Here is a 22,839-nt window from a genome sequence, read left to right as displayed (position 1 = left end):
TGATGCTGCTTGGCCTGCTGTGTTCATCCAGCTCTACACCTTGTTATCACATTTTAGCTTCCTGCCTTCCACCTCACAATTACTCAATCCAAATTCATAACAATGGAGAGCCAGAGAACAAAAAACCTGTCGTCAAGGCTGAAGATGGAAAGACACATCTCAACTCAAATTTTTGATATCTGCTTTTCTTTGAGCATCCATCCTGTTTCAATTTTCTGTGCTTTTTGCATTTAAATAACGAGAGGGTTTTTGTGCCACCGTTCCCCCCCCCCATTACTTTGACAGAAATGTTTGGACCATTGAGATGAATAAGTGCTTCTAACTGCAAGCATGCTGATACTTTGTAGAACAAATATAAGTAAATTATTATAATTTGCTTATGACATAGTTTAAAGTATTTTAAAAAGGACCGTAAGCAAGGAGCATAATTCAAGGATCCAGATATAATGTTAAACATTATCAAAAAGAGACAAAGTTGAAGCTTTGCATCTTGCAGAACTGGGATGCAAAAAAAAAATTGTAAACAGAACAATAACATATACAGCCTTAGAAAGGGATGCTGATTGATTAGACCACAGTCGGCATGGAAATGCAACAGAAATTGTTAACAGCCAATCTTAATTAGCTGATTGAACTCAAACCAGGCAGATAGACTCTGATTGGTGAAGGCATTGCCATGCGGAATGCAATGGGGATTGTTTATTTCTGTAACCCTTTTCTCATTGAAAAAGGTGCAACATGTAAACATATTCCTTTTGTCTGTAAAGAACATATGTTATGTGACTTTATATAGCTTTTAGCATGAGCAAATAAATCTTACTGCAAGCCTGGCAATCAATCTGAAATTGATTTCCAATGTAATTCTTAGCGCTGTCAGGATTATTTATTAATTTTTATCCAATTGCAGAATCATATCTGCTCCTGGACATGCACTGTACTGTTCTGAGTATTGCAAACATAGGCTGGTTGAATGTGGTTGGCATGCTGTTCGCTGAAGACAGTCAAAGGGATGTGTTGGTTGATATGGTCTATCAGTCATTCAGACAAATGGCTCACATACCTGACAACACACTGGCACTGCAAATCATATGGCACATTACTAATTTGTATGATTAAAATCATTTTTGTTGGATTAGTGAGAGCATTCTATTAGTGGAGAATGCTATGCATGTTTGTTCTGTAAATAAGCATTGAAATGGCCAATTTAACCTGTCGCTAAATTTTTTAAGACACATTCCTCTCCCAGAGTAACCTGAGGAAGACTGGATATCCTTCAGGGCCAAAAATGGTGGTTTTGTGCCCTTTCATATATTTTTAAGATTTACAGCAAGTGATGGTTTGATAAAGGTAGCCATTATCTTGCAGGATAGCTTTGATACAAGCTATCTCAGCATCAAGCTAATGCAGTATCAGAAGGCTAAAGATGCCAATAGGGTACAATGTTGATTAAAGCTATGGAGGTCTACAGCACAGAAAAAGGTTCTTCAGCCCATCAAGTCAGCACCAATCAAAAGCAATGACCTAACTATTCTAGTCCCATTTCCGGGCACTTGGCACAAAGCCTTGTATGCCTTGGCATTGCCTCCAAAGCTAAATATTTCTTAAGTACCACTACCACTTTTACACACAGTGTGTTCCAAGTTCCCATCACCCCTGCGTGAAAACATCCCCTCTAAACCTATTGTTCCTTACGTTAAATCTAAGCCCTTGGTGATTGCCCTTGGTGGAAGGATCAAAGGTTTCTTCTCGTCTGCCTTGTCAACAACCAGCATGTTTTTAACCATCTCAATCATGCACCCACCCCCCTACAACTGTCTCTTCTGCTCCAAGGAAAACAGCCCTAGTCTATCCAATCTCTCTTCATAACTAAAAGTCTCGAGCCGAGGCAACATTCTTATAAATCTCCTCTGCACTGCCCAGTGCAATCATGTTCCTCCTATGATGTGGATTCCAGACTGACAATCACTATATTTTAGCTGTGGCCTAATCAACATTTTATACACTTCCAGTAAACTCTGCCTCAACTGATAAAGGCAAGTATCCCATATGCCACCTTAACCACTTTATTTACCTGTCCTACTATTTTAAGGGACCAGTGGACATGAACACAAAGGTCCCTCTGATCCTTGGTACTTATCAGCATCCTACCATTCCTCATGTATTCCCTTGACTTGTTTGTCCTGCCCAAGTGTATCACCTCACCTTTATCTGGATTGAATTATATTTGCCACTCAGCCCGTCTGACTATCTCATCTATATCCTCGTGTAATCTAAGGTCATCCTCCTCATTATTTCCCACCCCACCAATTTTTGTATCATCTGCACACTTGCTGATTAATCCTCCTACACTCAAGACTAAATTGTTTATATATACCACAAACAGCAAGGGCCCCATCACTGATCCCTGTGGAACCCCACTGGATGCAGGCTTTAAGTCACAAGAATACCTTAGAACAAAGAACATAGAACTGTACAGCACAGTACAGGCCCTTCAGCCCACGATGTTGTGCCGAACTATTACCATAAACCTAAGGTCTATCTAACCTCCACCTCTACCTTATACTATCATCCATATGCCTATCTAATAGCCGCTTAAATGCCCCTAATGAGGCCAACTCCACTACCCTCTCCAGCAATGCATACCACACTCCTACCACTCTCTGAGTAAAGAACCTACCCCGACATCTCCCCTATGTCTACCTCCACTCGCTTTAAAACTATGCCCCCTCATAAGAGCTACCTCCACCCTCGGAAAAAGTCTCTGGCTGTCCACTTTATCTATACCTCTGATCATTTTATCAAGTCACCTCTCATCCTAATTTGTTCTAAAGAGAAAAGCTCTAGCTCTCTCAACCTTTCCTCGTACGACCTTCCCTCCATTTCAGGCAACATCCTGGTAAATCTCCACTGCATCTTTTCCAACGCTTCCACATCTTTCCTGTAATAAGGCGACCAGAACTGGACACAATACTCCAGATGTGGCCAAACCAGGCTTTTGTATAGCTGGAGCATAACTTCACGGCTCTTGAAGTCAATCCCTCTATTAATGAAAGCTAACTCACCATATGCCTTCTTAACAACTCTATCCACCTGGGTGGCAGCTTTCAGGGAACTGTGGACATGAACCCCAAGATCCCTCTGCTCCTCCACACTGCCAAGAATCTTTCGTTAACCCTGTATTCTGCTTTCAAGTTTGTCCTTCCAAAATGAACCACCTCATACTTTTCAGGGTTAAACTCCATCTGCCACTTCTCAGCCCAGCTCTGCATCCTATCAATGTCCCTTTGTAACCTAGAACAGCCCTCCGCACTGTCCACAACGTGACCCACCTTCATATCATCCGTGAACTTGCTAATCCACCCTTCCACTCCTACATCCAAATCATTTACAAAAATCACAAATAGAAGGGGATTCAGAACAGATCCTTGTGGTACACCACTTGTAACTGAGCACCCTGTTGAATATTTTCCGTCCACTACCACCCTTTGTCTTCTAAGGGTCAGCCAATTCTGAATCCAATCTGCCACATTTCCCCCAATCCCATGCCTCCTTCTGCATGAGCCTACCATGGGGAACCTTATCAAACGCCTAACTTAAATCCATGTATACCACATCCACTGCTCTACCTTCATCCACGTGTTTGGTCACCTCTTCAAAGAATTCAATAAGGTTGGTGAGGCATGATCTACCCCTCACAAATCCATTCTGACTATCACGATTCAAACTGTGCCTATCCAAGTGATCATAAATCCTATCTCTCAGAACCCTTTCCAATAATTTTCCCACCACTGAAGTAAGACTAACTGGCCTGTAATTTCTGGGGTTATCCCTATTCCCTTTTTCGAACAAGGGAATGGCATTTGCCACTCTCCAATCTTCTGGCACTATACCCGTGGACAGTGAGGACGAAAAGATCTTCGCCAAAGGCCCTGCGATCTCTTCCCTCACTTCCCATAGAATCCTTGGACAAATCCCATCAGGCCCGGGGGACTTGTCTTTCTTTAAGTTCCTCAAAATTCCTCGTACATCTTCCTTACTAACATCCACCTCCTGTAGCCTACCAGCCAGTTTCACACTGTCCTCTCCTACAGCTAGGTCCCTCTCAGTTGTGAATACCGAAGAAAAGTATTCATTAAGGACCTCTCCTATCTCTTTAGGCTCTGTGCACAAATTCCCTTTACAATCCTTGATCGGCCCTACCCTTTCTCTGGTCATTCTCTTATTCCTCACGCACGTGTAAAAAGCCTTGGGGTTTTCCTTAATCCTGTGTACCAAGGTTTTCTCATGCCCCCTTATAGCTCTCCTAAGCCCTTTCTTCAGCACCTTCCTGGCTAACTTGTATCCCTCTAGAGCCTTTTCCGTTCCTTGTTTCCTAATCCTTATATAAGCATCCTTCTTCCTCTTAACTAGTTGTTCGACCTCTCTTGAGAACCAAGGCTCCTTCACTCGAGCGCATCTTCCCTGCCTGCTAGGGACAAACATATTGAGCACACGCAGTATGCATTCCTTAAACAATCTCCACATTTCAATAGTGCTCTTCCCTGACAGCATCTGTTCCCATTTTATGTTACCCAGTTCTTGCCTAACAGAATTATAATTACCCTTCCCCCAATTATAAACCTTACCCTGCTGTATGTACCTATCCTTTTCCATGACTATTGTAAAAGTAACAAAGTTATGATCGCTACCGCCAAAATGCTTTCCTACCAACAGGTCTAACACTTGGCCCGGTTCATTGACCAGCACTAAATCCAAAGTGGCCTCTCCTCGTGTTGGTCTATCTACATACTGTGTCAGGAATCCTTCCTGAATGCACTGGACAAAATCCGCTCCGTCTAAACTATTACAACTAAAAAGTTTCCAATCAATATTTGGAAAGTTGAAGTCACCCATGACTACGACCCTGTGACTTCTGCACCTTTCCAGTGTACGCCTCCCAATTTTATTTGGAAAATACCTTGTCCATCATTGTATGCTTCCGGCCAGTCAGCCAATTCTGGATCCAATTTGCCATTTTTTCTGGATCCCATGGTCTCTTACTTTGCCAGTCTCCAATGCTGGACTTTATCAAACGTCTGAAGTCCAAGTAAACTGCGTCGAAAGCATGCCCTTATCTATACACCTGGTCACCACTTCAAAAAAATTAAATTGGTGAGACATGATATCCCTTTAACAAAACTATGCTGACTGTTGTTGGATTACTTCCTGCCTGTCCGAGTACAAATTCATTCTGACCTTCAGAGTTGCTTCCAATAGTTTTCCCCATCACTGAGGTTAGACTGACTGCCTGTAGTTTCCTGGTTTATCTCTTGCTCCCTTCTTGAATAACAAGACCACGTTCTGAGGAAGGGTCACTGGACCTGAAACGTTAACTCTATTTTTTCCTTCACAGATGCTGCCAGACCTGCTGAGCTTTTCGTGCAACTTTGTTTTTGCTTTAGAACCCTACCAACGTCCTCTGCCTCCATGTACAAATTAACATTGTCATTAATAGGCCCTATTTTCCCTAGTTATCCTTTAGTCCTTAATGTACCTGTAAAATAATTTAGCCTTTTCCTTTATTTTACACACTACTACTCTTTCATGCCCCCTTTTTGCTCTCCTGATTGTCTTTTTAACTTTCCCTTGCACATTCTCTGCTCTTCTCGAGCTTCTGCTGTTTTGAGTCCTTGGTATCTGCCATAAGCCTCCCTTTTTTCTCTTTATTCAGTCCTATATATCCCTTGATAGTCAGTGTTCACAGAATTTGTTGGTTCCACCCTTTGTCCTTATTGGAACATGTTGGCCTTGTGTTCTCCCTATTTCCTTCTTGAATGCGTCCCATTGCTCTGACGCAGATTTACCAAAACGTAACTGTTCCCAATCTACTCTGGCCAAATCATATCTGATCTTATTAAAATCAGTCTTCCCCAGTTTAGCACCTTGATTTCATGCCCAAATCTTCATCCTTTTCCATTATAATCTTGATTCTAATGGAGTTATGATCGCTGTCTGCAAAACATTCTGCCACTGATACTTCAAACACTTGCCTGGCTTCATTACTTAAAACTAAGTCCAGGACAGTGCCTCTCAATTGTACAGCCTTCTACATACTGGCTTAGAAAGCTCTCCTAGAAGTATTTTTAAAATTCCTCTCCCTCTAAACCTTTCACACAATGACTACCCCAGTTATATTGGGAAAATTGAAGTCCCCTATGTTTCCTTGGATTTTTGGAACATTTTCTGAAGCATTGGCTCAATATAAATAAAATATATATTGGGTAATTATTATTGTCAAGAAAATCAAGCAGATGTTGGCATGACAATGGATCATAACCCTGGAATACCTATGGACATATCAAACTTTTAAATTCCAACAATTTTAAAGGAAGACTAATACAGCCAAAGGGACTGCAGATGTAATCCCAATTAGTTTCCTTGAGAGGAACTCCGGAGTGTCACATGTGCAGCTGTCAAAGAAGCCACAAAGGGAGAAATGCATGTCACAAAGGACTGTATTTCCCTATTAGTATTTCAGATTGTGAACATGATGGTTAAAATCAGACAGTAGTCTGAGCGAGACACAATTGTATTTTCTCTTTCATGAATATATTGCAACACATTTTAAAAGTGAGTCAAAGCAACCTTCAACTCAGGTCTCTGTGTGTTATTAACTTGATGCCCTAGTATGTGGACCAGTTTGCTGTAAAGGTCATTGCTTTTAATACATCTATTTAACACGTTGGCAATACTAGTAAAGGACAGAAAAAGATGGACATTCTGAGTGCTGCCAGCTAACCACTGTTGAAAGGCAGCAGGCCAAAATAATTTCAATCGATCTGCAAAGCGACAAATCTCTCATTCTACTGTTCACCTACCAACATTAACAGTACCAGCAACAACCATTGTAACAGCTGCAATGTTCTTCCATCTACTTTCCACAAATGACTGAGTCTGAACTGTAAATTTTTTGATTTTATTTCTTTATTTGAATTCATACTTATTCCTAATCTTTGGATGTGTTGAATTATTATTTCTTCTCTTGTATAGCAACTAATAAATTCACTCTTTTGTTCACTCAAGAAAGCCTGGTTAAATTGATGTGTTTTTAAACATAAATTCTGTGAGAAGGGTATCCACAAGGGAGGGGATCATTTGTAAATTAATCATTGAAGTCCTTGCATCAGAGCTCTGCTTCACAGATAATATGTCATTGATGCCTATTATATCCTAAAATCAGAATCAACGTAAATTAAACACTTGACAGATAAATTAGTCAATTTTTAAAACATAAATTCCACATTTTAATGGTATGCACAACAAAGACAGATCTTATGAATTTGCTGGCTAGTCCGTTCAGCATACTTTGTTAATTTCAGTTGCAAAGTCTTTAGAAACTGTCAGAAAGAATTTCAGCACATCTTTTTGTATTTCATCTTATCTTCAGGTGACAGCAGCTAATGAAAAATGGCAAATGTAAATGTTTAAAAAGGGAGGGAGGCAGAAGACCAGAAATCATAGGCTGGTTAGCCTGACCTTGGTCATTGGTAACATTTTAGAGTCAATTATTATGGTTGAGATTGCCGAGTACTTTGAAGTGCATGGTAAGATGGGGTTGAGTCAGCATGGCTTTGTCAAGGGAAGGTCATGCCTGACAAATCTGTTGGAATTCTTTGAGGAGGTAACAAGCAAGTTGGATAAAGGAGAGCTGGTGGATGTGATCTTTTTGGGTTTCCAGAAGGCCTTTAACAAGTTGCCGCACAGGAGACTGCTGAATAAGATAATAGCCAATGGTTTTAAGGATAAGGTATTGGCAATGGTAGAGGAATGGCTGACTGGCAGAAGGCAGAGAGTGGATAAAAAGGGGTCTTTTTGAGGATGGCAGCCATTGACTAGTGAAGTTCCGCAGGTGCCTGTGTGGGGACCTCTATTACTCACATTATACATTAACGATCTGGACAAAGGAACTGAGGGCATTTTTGCTAAATTTGCAGGTGACACAAGGATAGGTGGAGGGAAAGTAGTGTTGAGGAAGTGGAAAAGCTGCAGAAGGACGTGAACAGTCCAAGAAAATGGGCAAAGAAGTGCAGATGGAATACAATGTGGGAAGGTGTGAGGTTATGCACTTTGGTAGGAATAATAGAGACATCGACTAATTTCTAAATGGGGAAAGGCTTTGGGAATCCAAAGCTCAAAGGGACTTGGGAGTCATAGTTCAGGATTCTCTTAAGGCTAATATTCAGGTTCAGTTGGCAGTTAGGAAAGAAAATGCAATGTTAGCATTCATTTCAACAGGGCTAAAATAGAAGAGCAGAGATATACTGCTGAGGCTGTATAAGGCTGTGGTCAGGCTGCATTTTGAATATTGCGAGCAGTTTCAGGCCCTGTATCTAAAGAAGGATGTGCTGATCTTGGAGGGGGTCCAGAGGAGGTACACAGAAATGATCCTGGGGATAAAGCTTGTCATATGAGGAGTGGTTGAGGACTCTGGGTATCTACTTGATGGAGTTTAGAAGGAGGAGGGTGGATCTGATTGAAATTTACAGAATACTGAGAGGCCTTGCAGAATACTGAGAGATCTAGATAGAGTGAATGTGGAGAGGATATTTCCACTAGTGGGAGAGACTAAGACCCAAGGGCACAGCCTCAGAGTGATGGGACAACCTTTTAGATCTGAGTTGAGGAATTTCTTCAGCCAGGGGTTGGTTAATCTGTGGAACTAATTGCCACATAAGCCTGTGGAGGCCAGGTCATTGAGTGTATTTGACACTTCCTCAGCTATCTTCCGCCCTTACGGAGGGTCACTGGACTCGAAATGGTAACTCTGTTTTCTTTACACAGATGCTGCCAGACCTGTTGTGTCTCTCCAGCACTCTTCTTTTGTTTCAGATTTCCAGCATCTGCAGTTCTTTATTTACTTCAAATACAACCTTTACAACTAACACAGACTTTTATTCTGTTTGTCTGGGCTAGACTTGATCTCACGTCCCAAAATTAAAAGACGACTATCTCTTTTTTGAACTGGGTTTTGCATTTAAAATTTTTATGTTTTGCAGCACTCATTGGTATTTTTGACTTCAACTTTGGCAGTTGTCCTAAACTATATTTGAATGAAGGAGCTCTGAATTGTAATTGGAATTTGATTTCCTGTAAACTTAAAAGTCCAATGTAAAAGATTACTGTGCAAAACAAAAACCCAAGATTGTAGTGATGTCCTAATATGGATTGAGAATTGGTGAGGACACTGAAAACAGACTGGGAATAAATGGGTCTTTCATTGAGTGGAAGGTGGTGACCAGGGAGAATCAGTGCTTGGACCCAGCTGTTCACTATAAATATATATCAATAATTTGGATGAGGGAATGAAATTTAAGATTTCCACATTTGCTGATAACACAAAACGAGGTGGCATTTTGATTGGTGAGGAGCATTTAAAGAGGCTTCAAGGTTATTTAGACAAATTGATTAAGTTGGCAGGTGAACAGCACATGCAGTATAATATGGAAAAGTATGAAGCTATTCACTTTTGTAGGAAAACATAATGGCATATGGTGGCATTCATTGCAAAGGGATTTGTGTTCTGGTGCAAGGGTATACTGCAGTCATACTTGCTGAGCCCACAGCTGGTAGAGTTATAGACTCTTTATCTAAGAAAATGTCTATTTGCTATAAAGGGAAGGCAGCAAAGGTTCACCAGACTGATTCCTGGGATGGCAGGTTGCATGAAGAACATTAGGTCAACTAGGCCTGTATTTACTGGAGTTTAGAAGAATGAATGAGAATCGCATTGACGTGTATAAAATTCTGACAGGGCTGGATAGACTGGAGGCAGACATGACATTTCCTGTGGCAGGAGCATCCAAAACAATGGGTTATGGTCTCAGAATATGCATTGGGCCATTTCAGACTGATGAGAGATTTCTTCACCCGGGATGGTTAAACCACGGAATTCTCTACCGTGGAAGGCCGTGGAGGCCAAGTCACTAAATATGTTTAAGAAAGTAAATAGATTTCTAGAGAGTAGGAGTACCATGATCTTGACGATTATAGGAGTGAGCTCAACTGACTAAGTGCCTTACTTCTGCTCGTGTTTTCCTTGTTTCTATCAATGGACTAAAAATCTACCCATAAGCTCAACTGTAATTGGAGGTTTTATTTAACCAATGTCAATTTAAATGATTAACTGAATTAAACAAACATTACTTTAAAGTTGACTGTTTGTGTTTTTCATGTGAATGGCAGATTCCTTAACTCGTATTCCACCAGATTAGGTCGTCCTGGTGTTGATTGTTACTGTCAACATGATAGTGGGGCAGCTGTGCTGCAGCTTCAGTTCCTAATCAACGAGGTAAGGTAACCATACTCAATAGCCTCATGTCTATTAAATACAGAAAATCATTGTCAAGTAATGGTATACACTTAAAAGATGCTGTGCAATGTATATTAGATGACTTGTGTGCAGAGATCATTGTTCAGATACTCTGGCCATGCTAGTAGAGATGGAGTATGATGCAAAATTCTCCTGCCTAGGGAATGCACTGCTGACCCTGGGCAAGTTTGTAAGATCAGCTAATTTAAATAATTTTGGCAGACTCTTGACCTTTCTAGGAATCCATATAGATAATGGTTATTGCAGGCTTTGGGCATCTGTTATCATTTCTTGTAACCCATCAGAAGGTGATTGATTGCATAGAATTTCCATGACTCATATTTCTTAATTTCTTCCCTTCCTGCCCTGCGTGGTACTTATAGCAACCCTAGATGACAGGAATATTTTTCAGGTGCAAGTTCAAGCAAATTGTACATATCTCTATCATAAATCCACATATATTTTTGTGGATGTAATATATGCCTATGTGACTTCTGGTCAAAAAGAATTTTTCAATCCAAGTATCCAACATAACTCAAGCAGAAAGTTCTGTAACAGTCAAGTACAGTAAGTTCCAAAAGCAACAAAATGTACCTTTTTTTTATTGAAAGACCACTCAAGTAAGTCCTAAAGAAAACAGAATTACAAAAGACATGTGAAAGTTTGTTTGTTGAATTTAAGACACCTCTGAGTAACTCAGTAGACTCTGCATAAAAAAATACTGTAAGATTTTTGTCTTGGTGCAGTTTATTGTCTCATCTTAGTAAAATTCAGTAATAATAAATTTACAGTCAACTTTATTCACTGACATATATAAACAACATGCTTTTTGATGTTTACTGTTTTCTTTCCCTCTTTCAGTTTTCCCTTTTTTATACATATTTTCTATCTGTTATTTTCACCTTTACAAAGTTTTTTTTTCTAAAAAGAAGATAAAACTACATCACAAAGTTCACAATGGCCAACATTAAATGTAAGGTCCATGGTTGCTCTGAGCCACTGCAGTAGCATATGGTCAGCATTTTATTTTATTTGCATGTAATTTCAAAAGAAACTTCAATTTCTCAGGTTAAATCCCAATTTAAATTGCAGATACATGCCACAACTATTTTATAAAAATATGAGATAACCAGTAGTGGAGCTGGATGAACACAGCAGGCCAGGTAGCATCAGAGGGGCAGGAAAGCTGACATTTCTGGTCTGGACCCTTCTTCCCAGCTTACATAATTGCAGGACAAGTCAGATCCTAGACTGAAACCTGGCTTGATAGATCATAATTTGTTTTATTTTGCCTTTAAAGAAGGGGTCCCACAGTGAAATGTAAGCCATACAATGCTGCAGGTTTTGCTATAACAATAGAACAGAAGTTTATTGACAAATGAAATGATGATAAAATAGAATAGACCAAACTATCTACTTATAAAATAAATTCAAAGATTTTTAAACACAAGTAAAAGTATTATTAATCCCATTAATCCCAAAACACTCATTTACAAATCGAAAAGAGAAACAGTAGCTTTTATATAGTATGAAAAGCACACCGCTGGTACAGTATTTAAAAACACAGCTTGTACAGTACCCAAAAACAGCACTCATACATTACTCACACGAGATTCCCTGTCTCTAACACCATTGATAGTTTTAAATCTCTTATGACTGACTTACAGACTGGAACTTCAGATAGCTTCTTTCTGGACAAATTAGGCACCTGAGTTTAAATATATGCAGCTTCAAGTAATCTCTTCAAGGTTTTATCCCAACACTTCTGATTTGGATTTATCACTAACTCATTACTCTACTCTAAGGTATACTGGTTTCACTATATTCTTATCTTCTCCAGAACACTGGTCTATACAAGAATCTTCATCAAATGACTTCATAGGACTGCCCAAGACTCAAAATAAAGTTAAAAACAAACACGTGTCTGTCAAAGCTATGAATATTGCCTTAAGCTTAAAAACACCTCTCCTGACATTCCAAACTGAAGCTTGTTTATCTTGTTGAAAAATCGTACCAATATACACAAAAAAAACATTATTTCTGAACCCAGCACTCAAAAACAGTTTTAAAAGAAATCACGATGGCTACAGAAATACTTACAAATTAATAACCTCAAGCTCAACACACTAACTTAAAAACTAAAAGCCCAGACTTACAACAAATTGTGTGTGTGTGTTACCAGACACAATAGGCAATGTTAATACTATTAAAAAACTCAACAGCCAATGTAATTTTCTGGTATATGGATCTTTAGTGCAAAAATCATTAGAAACAAACAAGGTGTCAGTCAGCAGCAAACCTCTCAACTGGTGAAGAATTTGGAGAAGGAAACCAATAGTTTGAGATAACAAGGTGCAGAGCTGGATGAACACAGCAGGCCAAGCAGCATCAGGGGAGCAGGAAGGCTGACGTTTCGGGTTTGTTCTTGAATATATAGTTAGGAATCTGTAATAGAAGGGGAATTAGAAATGAGGTCTTATGGAAGGAATTTGGGGAAATAAATTATAAAGCATCAGTTTAAATGTCATAACCTCTAAATTGATACTTGAACCACAGTATAAATTGGCATAGAAAAACGTTGCTAAGTTTAAATTTGTTGGTGAGAGAGTGGTGTGGGAGTCAGGAGGTTCAATTCTGAGCACTGACACCAGTGGTGGGTAAAGAGGGAGCTGGTCCTTTGGGACAAGGTATCAGAATTGTTGCAAATTGAATAGCTAAGATGGTAAATGGACTTTAAGATAATAATGGCAGGATGGACTTGGTAAGCATAAAACAAGGCTGAATAGTGTAATAAATGGTGTGTGATATAACTGTTAGAGTTTGAATTTCAGATTTGTGGTATATGGGTGTTGGTTACTTCTGTAAACAATTCAGAAAAAGGACAATACCTGAGAGTTGTTTCCAGAATTATGATCTACTTTAGCATGTATCAGAAAGCAGGTAACTGCAAACATTTAGAATGTCAATCCAAGATTGTTTATGCTATGGGGTTTATAACTGACAGGGAGCGTAAACATTGAATACATCAGTTTGCTTTTCATTTCCACTATTCAAGCATTGCTTTTTGCTTAGAAAACTCAGACATTGAAAGCTTTTTGAGCAGTTTTGGAGGACATGAGATTGTTGGTCTAAAGTGAATACAGTTTCTCTTGTAGAAGAAGTGTAGAACATTTAGGGGAAAAGTTCCGGAACTTTTGTACAAAGGTTGAGCTTACGAAGTTTCTGGACTAAATGTGTTTGGTTAGAAATTGGCAAATTATTTAAAGACTGAGAAACTTTTAAGCTCTCTGTGTTGCGTGTATTCATGCAAAAAGTCTCACAGTTCACAGGACTGAAATGGGTGAAGCAGTTAGGTCAAACCTAAAAATTTGATGTTAAAGGGTGATTTTTCTGGATTTGAAAGCCTGTAAAGTGATGGAGTAAGAGAATAGATGAGACATCATTTTGCTATGTGCTTTAAGATCTTTCAAACTGTATTTCATATTTAGTGATTTATTTTTCCTTTTTTGTAATAAACTTTTGTTTTATTTTTATTGTTGAAGAAACATCAGCATTTTATGCCTATGTTTCAGTGAACAACTTTAAATTTTTTAAAAAGTCATATAGGATCTGACTTGTTTAGTAGTAGCATTAGTTGAAATCATGAAAAGTGAGAGCTCTTGCTGGGACTTGAGCTCATTAAATTTAAAAGGATCAGAAAGTTCTGGAGAAACCTTTTCAGTCCAATGACTCTTCTTCAGAACTTTGGATGGTCATATGGGAATATGTAAGGAAATTAGAGAATCAGAAAATCTGCAGATGAAAAAGGTGCTAACACTAGAGAACAAATACAAGGATACCAAAGTAATAAAGGCTAGAATAAAAAAATGAAAGAAATAACTTCTAGAATGTCAACCAGTTATAAACCTGAGACAAAATGAAGCAACTCCTGATCTCTTTAGAATCCTAGCATACTATGATCCACAGTAACTGGCTGTGACAATAAGTGATGAATCTTCAATAGAACCGGGGTCAGTACTCATTCAGGTACGAAAAGATAGAAAGCAGAGACCAGTCTATTATGTTACTCAATCTCTAACAGATAGAAAACAGCCTTCTACAATAATTGAGAAAATTTGTTTAGCAGGAAAGTGTGGAAGTATTTTAGGTAATGTGATGGAGCTCCAATTCAAGATTGGAACTGATCATAATCCATTTGTCACTCTTCTAAATACAAATGAAATAGCCAAGATGCTACCAGAATTCATTAGTTCAAATCGAAACTCTCACAGCTGAATATATACATGTGAAATACTAAGCAGATGTGGTGAGGAAACAATTGAGTTGAGCAGAACAAACAGACTTGAACATCACTGAACAGGTTGAAACTCCACATCAGAAGTTATGAGACACATACCAGCTACTGAAGGAACTTTGGGAAAGCTTTGAGCAGCATAAAAACAAGATTGAAAAAGAAATGCAAGTCTGGAGATATTGTCTGGAAGGATGGCTAGACTAAATACCTAACAATGCAATATTATGTCAGTATTTTGAGCAACATAAACACATCATTGTCATTGACGACTTACTGGTTTTTAACAAGAGATTAGCATTTCCAAGAGCTGTTTACCTTCATTGTGCAAATCTAGAAATTACAAAGTATTATGCAAGGGCATAACAGTAATTCTGGGCCGGGTTTCAATCAGTCAGTACTGGAAATGATTGCTGACTGTATTACTTGTGTGGTAAACAGCCAAGAGAAAAAATAACTACTCTTATCTTCATCTTTTCCATCAAGTTCATGGGAGTGCCAGGAAACAGATCCATTCAAGTTCAAAAGAAACAGTTCATGATTGTCTCAGACTGTTACTCAAGGTAGATTGTAGTCACCCATCTATATAATATCACAGCAGATGCAATAATAAAATCACTCAAGAATCTAGTCAATGCATGGCATTTCAGACATTGCTCCCAAGACTTCAATGTCCCACAGTTAGCATTTAGTTATGATTTCATGTATGTTACTTGTTTGCCCCAATATGCTCAAAAAAGAGGAATGTAAGCAAGGAGTGCAAACATTAAAGGTATTACTGAAGAAGAAAACAAAGATTAAACTTTACGTTATTGAGTTACCGACCCTCACCAATACAAAATAAATTGTCACCTTCAAAGTTATTGATGGGCAGGGGATTGAGAGCACAACTTTCACCTCTGTGTCTCAGACATTTTGAGTTAACATTACCGAGAATCATTGCAACAGAGTGACACAATATGAAAAGAAACAAAGGGGCAAGGTATGAAACTTCACTCAAGAGTAATCAGAGCTGCAGTCTGGGGGAAAGTGATCGACAGATAGAAGGAATTATCATAGTAAATACACAACAACTGAAGTTGTATATAATTGAAACCAACCACGAAATTATGTAGCAACATTGTCATGCATGATGTCATTGAATAAGAAACTAACAGAAACTTAGAACAATTCTTTAGAAGGAAGATCTGCAACTATTCGAGAGGAACACTCAGTCCGACAGAACGATGTAGAACATTCTAGACTTCAGAATGAGACAAGAACCAGATCAGGAGATTGGTGAAGCACCACAGAGACTGTGAAGATTGATAGAATCATAGAATCCCTTCAGAGAAGAAAGAGGCCATTCAGTTCATTGAGTCTGCACCGACCCTCCAGACAGCATCCCATTCAGACCCAGCTCCATCCCTGTATCCCTGCATTTCCCATGGCTAATCCATCTGGCCTACACAGCCCTGGACACTACGGACAATTTAGCCTAATAGCCAATCCACCTAACTGCACACTGGAATTGAACCTGGGTACTTTGAGATAGCAGTGCTAACCACTGAGCCGCCATGCCGCCTTGGTGAAGATTCTCTGGGAAATATATTTATAATGTGTATATGTAATGGAGATAAAACCTTGGCGAGTGATATAGAGTAATGGGGTCAACACCATGTACACAATGATGTTGCCAGGAGTAACATGATTAAGAACTGGAATGATGCTGATTTTCTAATCTTGTGTGAAAAGAATGTTGTTTGATCAAAACGTAAATAAATAATTCTTGAAGAAATTTTCATTGACTCCAATAGTATTATTTTGGATGACTAAGGAGTTAAACATCAAACAGAAAACATTGTTTGAGTCCATTGCACTGCCTCTATGGAAATCACATTCTTCCGTAGGTAAAAGGATTAAAAATGCACTGAAAACACCAGATGCATTTTCACTGAGGTTCTATATAATTGAAGCAAAACATCTTTGTTCCTGTACTGAAATCCATTTGTGATAAAAGCAAACATACCATTATCTTTCTAATTGCTTGCTGCACCTGCTTGTTAGCTTTCAGTGAACATATTTTTACAGACATCCCACATTCTTGTGGACATGAAAATATCCCAATCTCTCATCGTTTAAGAAATACTCTGAACCACTGTTTCTCCTACCAGAATGATAACCTCACAATAATCCACATTGTATTCCATCTGCTATGTCCTTGCCCACTCACTCAGCCTGTCCAAAACCCAATGAAGCCTCTTTGCATCATCCTCAGAGGATTCATTTGCATTAAGCTTTGTGTTGTTTGCAGACTAGAAAATATTACATTTGGTTCCCCACATCCAAATCATTGATGTGGATTGTAAACATTTGGGACCCAAGCACTAATCCTTGCAATTCCCCACTATTTACAGCATACCAAACTGAAAATGAACCATTTATTCCCACGCTTTAGCTTTTTTCCATCATTCAATATTCAATCCATGTCAGTATATTGCTCCCCATCCAATCTGCTCTAATTTTGCTTAGTTACCTGTGTAGGACCTTATCAAACTTGGAAATCAAAATAAATCACGGCCACTGCTTCCCACCTTATCTGCTATTGTAGTAACATCCTAAATAAAACAGATAAGAGTCCCTTCATAAATCTTCAGAATCATAGAAGTCTTAGGGTTCAGAAGGAAGCCACCCATTGTGTCTGTACTAGCTCTCCAAATGAATGTCATGGCTTAGTACCATTCTACCGTCCTTTCCCCATATTCTTGCACATTATTTCTATTTATCTGTTGCCCTCTTGAATGCCTCAATTGAACTTGTCTGCATCACACTTCCAGAGTGCATTCCAGATCTGAACTATTTGTGTAAAAAGACTTCTTCTCACATCACCTTTACTTCTTTTACAAATCACTTGAAATCTGTACATGGAGGTGCCAGTGTTGGACTGGGGTGGACAAAGTCAGAAATCACATGACACCAGGTTATAGTCCGACAGATTTATTTGAAATCACAAGCTTTTGAAGTACTGCTCCTTCATCAGGGTGACTTCTGACTTTGAAGTCTGTATCCTTTCGTCCTTAGTTCTTTTACCAACAGAAACAGTTTCTCCCTATTTACTCTATCCACTCTTGATACTCTATTTACTCTTGATTTTGAAAATTTTTATCAGATCTCTTTTTAGCCTCCTCTCTCCAAGGAGAACAGTCTTAACTTCTCCAATCTGTACACATACCTCATTCCTGGAATTATGTTCAATTCATTGTTGACCCTGTCCAATGAGAGAATTTCTTTCTAAATATCCAGTTATTATACCTTTCATAACAAATAATATTAACGCCTACGACTGACATTGGTCTAACAAGCCTGAGGATCCCCTTTTTCTTTCTTCCTCCCTCCTTTCTGAGATGGTAGGGTAGGAACTGTAGGTGCTGTTCCTGAATCTACATAATTTTCAAGATGACTACTAGTACCCTCACTATTGCTTTAGCCTCCTGTCTCTAGGATGTAAATCATTGGATCCTAGAGTTTTGTCAACTTTCAGGCCCATGTATTTCTCTGACACTATATTATTACTAATACTGATTTGTTCAGTTCCTCATTCCTAATATTTCTATTATTTCTGGCAAATCTATTGTAACTTCCTTCATGAAAACAGACACAAAATAATTATTTACTTTCTCTGTTATTTGCCTGTTTCTCATTATAAATTCTTCTGTCCCTGCCTGTAATGGACTTACATTTGACTTTGCTAATCTTTTCATTTATATACTTGTAGAAACTATTATATTTTTGCTGGTTTACAACCATCGATTGGCTAACTTTTCCTTAGGCAGTGTTCTGCAAAGGAACATATGTTAGTTGTAAACAATTTATTAATTGTCTAAATACCAGCCATTGCCTTTCTAACATCATATTTTTCAAGTATTTTCCCAGTTTACCACAGCCAACTTGCCACACACATGTTCGTGATTTGCTGTGTTTAGATTTAAGACCTAAGTTTTGGATTGAAATACATTATTTTTAAACTTTGTGAATAATTCTTCATATTATTGTCACTCTTCCGAAAATGTTCATTTACAACAAAATTATTAAGTAACCCCTTCCCATTTTAAAATACTAGATCCAAAATAGCCTGTCCTTTGTTGTTTTCTCAATATGCTGCTTTAGAAAATCATCTTCATTGAAATCATAATCATAGAATCCCTACAGTGTGGAAGCAAGCCATTTGGCCCATCAAATCCACACTGACCCTCTGAAGAGCATCCCACCCAGACCCACCCCATGCCCTACCTCTGCTTTTCCTACCCTAGACACTATGGGCAATCCACCTAACCTGCACATCTTTGGACTGTGGGAGGAAACCGGAGCACCCAGAGGAAACCCACGCAGGCACAGGGAGAATGTGGAAACTCCACACAGACAGTCGCCCGAGGCTGGAATCAGACCCAGGTCCTTGGCGCTGTGAGGCAGCAGTTCTAACCACTGAGCCACCATGCCCTGCCACCACGCTGTGTCCACATTTCAGTCACTTATGCCCCCCAGCAGTGGCACTTATTAGATTTTTCCAGTCTATATGTACATCAAAGTGTCCATAATCACTGCACTATCTTTGTTGCACACGCTTGCAATTTCCTGATGTGTATCATGTTCTACATAACCATTACTCTTTGATGAAAGACAACTACTGCCAATGTTTTTGCTCCTCTCTACTGGTTCTTAGCTCCACCTAAACAGATTCTACATCCTTTTCTTCTAATCTAACAATCTGTCGCTAATGTATTGATCTCATTTATTTACAGCACTACCCTATCTCCTTTTCCTTTGTGCCTATCTTTCCTAAATCTCAAACATCTTTAAATCTTCAGATCCCCGCCTCGATCACACTTCAGCCACCTATCCCTAGTGACAACTAGGTCATAACTGTTCACTTTACTTCATGCATTCAATTCATTTGTCTTGTTGTGAATGTTGTGCATGTTCAGATAGAATGTTTTCAATTTTGCCTTTTTAACTTTTTTTTGTACTTGACCTAATTCGATGCCGGTATATTTTTCCTACTGACTTTGTACTTTTTTTATTGCTTTTCTACTTACCATTACCAGCTTTAGTTTACTCCTAAATGAAGAAACCCCAGAAATCTAAGGCCTTACTTCCTACACCATTTCTTCTCAGTACTAGCATTAATGAGATAATAAACTAGGGGATGTGGTGTAGTATTATCGCTGGACTGTTAACCCAGAGACCCAGATAATGTTCTGGGGACCTGGGTTGAATCCCGGAATTTGAATTCAATAAAAATCTGGACTTGAAGAGTTTAATGACATGTTTCTGTATTTAACAAAAATGACTATTTATTACAACTACATATATTTCACCCACAGATAATCAATTACAGATCATTAACATATAACATTACTAGTTAAATCTCTTACACCCTAATAACATTTAACTTTTACATGCATAGGCAATCACAATAGCTTCAGACAGGAAAGAAAAACATGGATATGATGGATAGAGGGAAAGGTTGGAAAGACCAATCAATGTTCCCTTCTCACAGAAATCTCTGAGATGGTCCTTTTAGCTTTTCAGGATGTGTTGATAGTTGATTCTCCTTCTCCAGATACGTTCACTTGTAGGCAGAGGGTCCAGGGTGATGGGTCACATTTATAAAGTCACTGGTATATTGGTTAAGAGCCACAGCTGTCAGAAACCACTGAGAGAAAATAAATTAGCTTTCTTCAAGCTTAAGGGTTTTTTTTGTACAACTCCTGCTCTTGTGCAGATTCACTGACTTCATCCAAATATTTCTAATTTCAGTCTACAATCAAAAATACAAAAAAAATTAAAGGAACTGTATTTAGAATATAACCATCAAAATGAACACTGAATGAAATGCTTCTCCAGCAGATCTATTGTACAAATCTATTGTTTTACTGAATTACCTTGGCACCCCACTAAAGAAAGTGATACAGAATAGAAGGAGGCAAGTTTCTTCTGTGCCTGTACCAGCTCTTTGAAAGAGTTACACTATTAATACCTCACCACTACGTTCTTGAATGCAACTATGGATGGGTATTAAATGCTAGCCTAGCTAGCAATCCCCATGTCCCATGAAATAATTTTAAAGACTCCAATCCCCTGCCATTTCCCCATAGCCTGCTATTCTTTTTCCTTAAATTTTTATCCAGTTCCCTTTTGCAAGTTACGATGAAATCTGTATCCCAGATTTTGATATCCTCGTGGATCTATCTTTGAGGCGGCTCCTTTGTCATCGGTGTGTTGGCCCTCAGTGATAACATCTGCAAATAGAGCATCAGTTTTCATATATATCAGATCACTCTCAGCTCTGCTTTAACCATTTTACTGTCTGTAAATTGTCACATTGCTCCAAAATTCAATGTTAGATCAACAGAGATTTCTTCCGGTTGAATAATGGGGAGATTGAAGTTATTACTTTCAGTCTATGCTTCTGTTCCCTAGTCACTGATTCTATCTCTCCCATGGAAACTTTTCTAAGGCTGAGTCAAGATGACTTCTGACAACATACCTACAGTGTCTTGAGCCATGTATTTTCACCTATCATTGCCACTCACCTCTACTTCAGCTACTGAAATCCTCATTTACATACTAGTTATCTCTAGACATGGTTATTTTAACTTGTTTCTTGCCAGGCTTTTACATTCTCCCCACTCTAAAATTTGGATCATTCCGTATTGTATTGCTTCTGTCCTAATGTGAGCTAAATCTCAATTTTCATCCTTGATCGGTGTTCCACATTGGTTCTCAGTTAAGCAATGTCATAACTTCAAAATGCATGTTTTCAGAGCCCTCTATGCTATTTCATGGCCTTTTCCTCCTCTGTAATTTTCTAAAGCTGCCAACCATTTCTAAATATCTGCATTGCTTGGCCTCTTCAGCAACTCCAGTTTTAATTGTTCCTCCACTAGTGTTTCTTTCATTAGCTGCCAAAGGCATAAACTTTGAATCATAGAATCCCTAAAGTGTGAAAGCAGGCCATTCAGCCCATCAAGTCCACACCAACCCTCTGAAGAGCAACCCACCTATTCTACCGTATACCTATAACCCTGCATTTACCATGGCTAATCTCTGGACGGTATGGGTAATTTAGCATGGCCAATCCACTTAGCCTGCACATCTTTGGACTGTGGGAGGAAACCGGAGCACCCGGAGGAAACCCACACTGACATGGGGAGAATGTGCAAACTCCACACAGACAGTCGCCCGAGGCTGAAATCGAACCTGAGTCCCTGGCGCTGTGAGGCAGCAGTGCTTTGGAATTCCCACCCTACCACTCTCTGTCTTTCAACGATCTCTTCCTCCTTTAAAATGATTCTTGTAACTTTAATAAAGCTTTTAATCATCTACCCTAATATCTCTAGTATGATTTGGTGTCAACGTTAGCTTTATAATGAACAAATGACATGCCATGAGATGGTTTATTACTTTAAAAGCATTATATAAGACCAAGTTGTTGTTGAATCTGCTTCCACCACCCTTTCAACCAGTGTATTCCAGATCACACCTATTGTATAAAATAGAATTGTATTTTCTTGGTATTTCTTGCTCTTTTGCAATTACCTATTGTCCTGTGGTTACTGATCTTTCTGTCACTACAAGTAATTTCTCTTTATTTATACTATCCTTCATGATTTGACATCAATCAATTCTTTTGGTCTGTTCTCTAAGGAGAACATTCATAGTTTCTTCAGTCTCTCTATGCAATTGAAGTCATTTCAATGGACTGTTTTATCTTGTGGAGTGTAAGAATAATTTGAACATTCATCTAATTTCTTTTTTCATTTCTCTGCAGGGAGCTTTAGTAAGTGCTTGTGCAGATGACACACTTCATTTATGGAACCTCCGCCAAAAACGTCCAGCAGTTCTTCATTCGCTGAAATTCAATCGAGAGCGGTAAGAAGTCATTCATTTTGATTTTTTTCTGAAGTAGTGCGACAAGAAAATCTTAAGCATACTGTGTGATGTGCAAATATATCTTGTTTCTGGTTATTGAGATGATCATATTCACCTGCCTATGTGTTTTTCTTCACATTCCAAGATTAACATATCAATTATTTCTCTTTAAGCAGCAGTCTGTTTACTCCTTACTGGTATTTCTGCTGATTTTTTTTTTCCCTCAAGGAGATGAATGGAACAATGATGAGACAACAAGGTGTAGAGCTGGATGAACACAGCAGGCCAG

The 22,839-nt window shown here is 38.8% G+C and overlaps 1 protein-coding gene across 2 annotated transcripts in view; it reads left to right on the top strand.

Moving 5' to 3' along the window:
• LOC109930469 (syntaxin binding protein 5L) overlaps positions 1–22,839 on the top strand; it is a 438,683-nt gene that overhangs the window by 94,841 nt on the left and 321,003 nt on the right. For both annotated transcript variants that reach the window (XM_048602948.1, XM_048602947.1), the window contains exons 3-4: positions 10,246–10,327; positions 22,450–22,550. In XM_048602948.1, the coding sequence (XP_048458905.1) occupies positions 10,246–10,327; positions 22,450–22,550 (183 nt within the window). The remainder of the gene's footprint in view (positions 1–10,245; positions 10,328–22,449; positions 22,551–22,839) is intronic.

This window comes from Rhincodon typus, chromosome 11 (genome assembly GCF_021869965.1).
Source record: "Rhincodon typus isolate 14 chromosome 11, sRhiTyp1.1, whole genome shotgun sequence".
NCBI classification, from domain to species: Eukaryota; Metazoa; Chordata; class Chondrichthyes; order Orectolobiformes; family Rhincodontidae; genus Rhincodon; species Rhincodon typus.
The sequence above is the reverse complement of the archived record's forward strand: the minus strand, read 5'-3'. Positions and strand labels throughout refer to the sequence as shown.